This window comes from Arachis ipaensis, chromosome B06, assembly GCF_000816755.2.
Source record: "Arachis ipaensis cultivar K30076 chromosome B06, Araip1.1, whole genome shotgun sequence".
Taxonomy (NCBI): Eukaryota; Viridiplantae; Streptophyta; class Magnoliopsida; order Fabales; family Fabaceae; genus Arachis; species Arachis ipaensis.
In genome coordinates this window covers 136,332,518-136,336,408 of record NC_029790.2, presented here as the reverse complement: position 1 = coordinate 136,336,408, position 3,891 = coordinate 136,332,518, and the positions used below count along the sequence as shown (strand labels likewise).

Here is a 3,891-nt window from a genome sequence, read left to right as displayed (position 1 = left end):
ATCCACGTAGAGATTTTGGATTCACCCTCTTAATTTTTGGCTGATTTTCTCTTGGTTCTCTAGCATTGTTGTTATAATATATATTTTATACCAATAATTGAGTTGATAGTTTTGTATCCAGTAACATGATTGTTTCTAAAAAATTTGGTAGACAAATGTAATATTCAAACTTTATTACATTTTAGTAAAATCGTGTATATATTTAATTTTAAACAGCCTCAGATTAACTTGCCAAGTCAATGTTTTAAATAGGAGAAAGTACAAGAGAACAACGTTTTTTAATACATCACATAGACAGATACACATACATCAAGTGGTACTCTTAATTAAACTAGTCAGTTTCTGGAATTACTTCCAATTCCACATTTAAGAATCTCACTGGAATAATTGCACTTGAACTACTTGCAGCTGCAGATTCAAAAGGATTCGGCGGCACTTTCAAATTGTCTTCCTCTGCTTCAAGCATTTGAACTACACTTTTCATGGAGGGACGGTGAACCGGGTGCCACTGGATGCACCATAGTCCCACTATTGCCAGTTTCTTTGCAATTTTAAAATCTCCATCGTCATCGATAGGAATATATGTGTCATCTCCTTCAAGCAAATTGTGTATCCAATTCGGATACAGAACTTGAAATGTTTCCTGACTCATGTTTGTATTCTTTCTCCCTCCAACCATCTCAAGCAATAGCATCCCATAACTGTAGATATCGGATTTATAAGATACATTCCCGAAGTTTCTGGAGAAAACTTCAGGCGCCATGTACCCTAAGGTTCCCCTTGCTGCAGTCATGGATACAGTACTTCGATTCTTGGAGCATAACTTAGCCAAACCGAAATCTGAAATTTTAGGAGTGAAACTTTGATCTAACAAGACATTGTAAGGATTAATATCAAAATGCAGAATTCTTTGATCACAGCCTTGATGAAGATATTCAATCCCTTTGGCTATGCCGATAGCAATCTGATGCATCTTGTTCCATCCGAGAAAGGTTTCGTTGTTGCTGGAGGGAGCAATGAAGGTCTGGAGATTACCATTGGGGAAGAAGTGATAAACTAAAGCGCGGTGAGATCCGTCGGCGCAGTAGCCAAGCAAGCGGACCACATTGACATGGTGGATTTTGGCCATAGTTCCCACTTCATTTATGAACTCTTTTCCATCATCGTCTGTGCTGTTGAGGATCTTCACGGCAACGAGAATTTGATTGGACAATTTACCTTTGTAGACGGCTCCATGAGCTCCTTCACCTAATTTGTCCTTAAACTGCTTTGTGATTCTCTTGATATCAGCATAAGAGAATCTTGTCGGGTTTAATGCCTCGTAATCCTTCAAAAAAGTTTTAACTCTTTCTTGATCTTCCCCTTTGTTTCTATAATAGCCATATATATAATACAAGGCAACCAGTATTGACACAAGGAGAGCTGCACCTGCATGCCATTATAAATACATTGAACTTTCAAATTTTTAATAGGGATGACAAAACTTTGCAAGTCCTGGGAATTGGGAATTTTATCCAATGGTGTTCCAAGCATTCAAATTGTCTTCCTCTGCTTCAAGCATTTGAACTACACTTTTCATGGAGGGACGGTGAACCGGGTGCCACTGGATGCACCATAGTCCCACTATTGCCAGTTTCTTTGCAATTTTAAAATCTCCATCGTCATCGATAGGAATATATGTGTCATCTCCTTCAAGCAAATTGTGTATCCAATTCGGATACAGAACTTGAAATGTTTCCTGACTCATGTTTGTATTCTTTCTCCCTCCAACCATCTCAAGCAATAGCATCCCATAACTGTAGATATCGGATTTATAAGATACATTCCCGAAGTTTCTGGAGAAAACTTCAGGCGCCATGTACCCTAAGGTTCCCCTTGCTGCAGTCATGGATACAGTACTTCGATTCTTGGAGCATAACTTAGCCAAACCGAAATCTGAAATTTTAGGAGTGAAACTTTGATCTAACAAGACATTGTAAGGATTAATATCAAAATGCAGAATTCTTTGATCACAGCCTTGATGAAGATATTCAATCCCTTTGGCTATGCCGATAGCAATCTGATGCATCTTGTTCCATCCGAGAAAGGTTTCGTTGTTGCTGGAGGGAGCAATGAAGGTCTGGAGATTACCATTGGGGAAGAAGTGATAAACTAAAGCGCGGTGAGATCCGTCGGCGCAGTAGCCAAGCAAGCGGACCACATTGACATGGTGGATTTTGGCCATAGTTCCCACTTCATTTATGAACTCTTTTCCATCATCGTCTGTGCTGTTGAGGATCTTCACGGCAACGAGAATTTGATTGGACAATTTACCTTTGTAGACGGCTCCATGAGCTCCTTCACCTAATTTGTCCTTAAACTGCTTTGTGATTCTCTTGATATCAGCATAAGAGAATCTTGTCGGGTTTAATGCCTCGTAATCCTTCAAAAAAGTTTTAACTCTTTCTTGATCTTCCCCTTTGTTTCTATAATAGCCATATATATAATACAAGGCAACCAGTATTGACACAAGGAGAGCTGCACCTGCATGCCATTATAAATACATTGAACTTTCAAATTTTTAATAGGGATGACAAAACTTTGCAAGTCCTGGGAATTGGGAATTTTATCCAATGGTGTTCCAAGCATTTGAATATAATATAAAATCTATATTATTTATTTATATTATATAATTATCTAATTAAAATTTTTTTTATAAAACTAACAAATAAAATAGGAATATATATATATGATAAATATTTTTTGGAATATCCACTTTTTTTAAATTTGTCTATTCAATAAAACTAGAGTAACTTTTCTTGTAACATATAAGGGAAAAAAAGATTTATTTGAAAGTCAATCTAAAAAAAAGACAAAATAATAATGTTTAGTACAAGTTTAGGTTTGTTACCTGGAAGGGGTAAAAGAATGGATTTATAGTGTTCAATGCCCTTGTTGGATACGTTGCAAGCAACAAAGCATCCACTCTTGAAAGTTTCTGTCGACCATACAAAGTATAATGGACTAGACCATATATTACATACGGAAATTGGCAAGACATGACGAGCCAGTTTTGTGCAGAATATAAAGTTAGACTCGATGATATAATCGTCATCTAAAGCAATATAAATCGGGCAAGATAACTGATTTTGTTCTTCGTAGTAGGGTCTGAATAATAAGTTTACTGATACACCTATAGAACAATTAAAGAAAGTACAGTTTGCTGGCTTTAGAGGATCATCAAAACTATATTGTTTGATGGATCGGAAAGGATAAAATGATGAATAATTGAGTCTGAGAAAGAGTTCTGGAAAACAGTGTTCGGGATCATATACTTGTAAAGTTTTTGATGCGTAATTAATGCGACTGACGTGGAGTTTTACTGAGGATGGAAAGCCAGGTAGCTCAAGAATATTGGTTTTGTTTTCTGAACAGTAGAGACGCACGGGGCATGGAACGGGATCGTCATGGCAAATTGCGATATCCAGATTCAAATTCAGCAACAGTAGCAGTAAGAATGTTGGCATGGTCAATAATGTGGCAAGGTGCCAGGGAAATCAAAGTTTTCTTCGCTTTATAAGTGAACTGAGTTCCAAATGATAAAAAATTAAGAGTATAAAAAGATAAAAACTAATAACTCATAAAATTGTTTAGTTGAAAATTATTGGATAATATTAAAAATATAGGAATGTTCCCATAAAAACGTAGAAAACGTCTTTTTTTTAAAGATATTTTTTAATAATTAAAATTTAACACATATAATTACTTAAATTATGTTATTTTTGTTAAAATTATATCAGACAAATTAATTTGACCGAAAAATAGTGAATCAAATTTTGAATCCGTCTAAATTAATATTATTTTTATAAAAAATGACTACAATACCCCTATTATATAAAATGACTAAAATAC

General features: G+C 35.5%; 2 protein-coding genes across 2 annotated transcripts; both read right to left on the bottom strand.

The window, feature by feature from the left end:
• LOC107647797 (rust resistance kinase Lr10-like) lies at positions 332-1,435 on the bottom strand (the record flags this gene model as incomplete). The annotated part of the gene is made up of 1 exon (XM_021105742.1): positions 332-1,435. A coding segment is annotated over one exon (1,104 nt), but the record flags the coding sequence as incomplete, so codon positions are not given.
• Positions 1,511-3,506, bottom strand: LOC107647795 (rust resistance kinase Lr10-like). The gene is made up of 2 exons (XM_016351844.1): positions 3,197-3,506; positions 1,511-2,523 (listed from the first exon to the last, which is right to left on the bottom strand). Exons 1-2 carry the CDS (start codon positions 3,504-3,506, stop codon positions 1,511-1,513), a joined length of 1,323 nt encoding a protein of 440 aa, XP_016207330.1.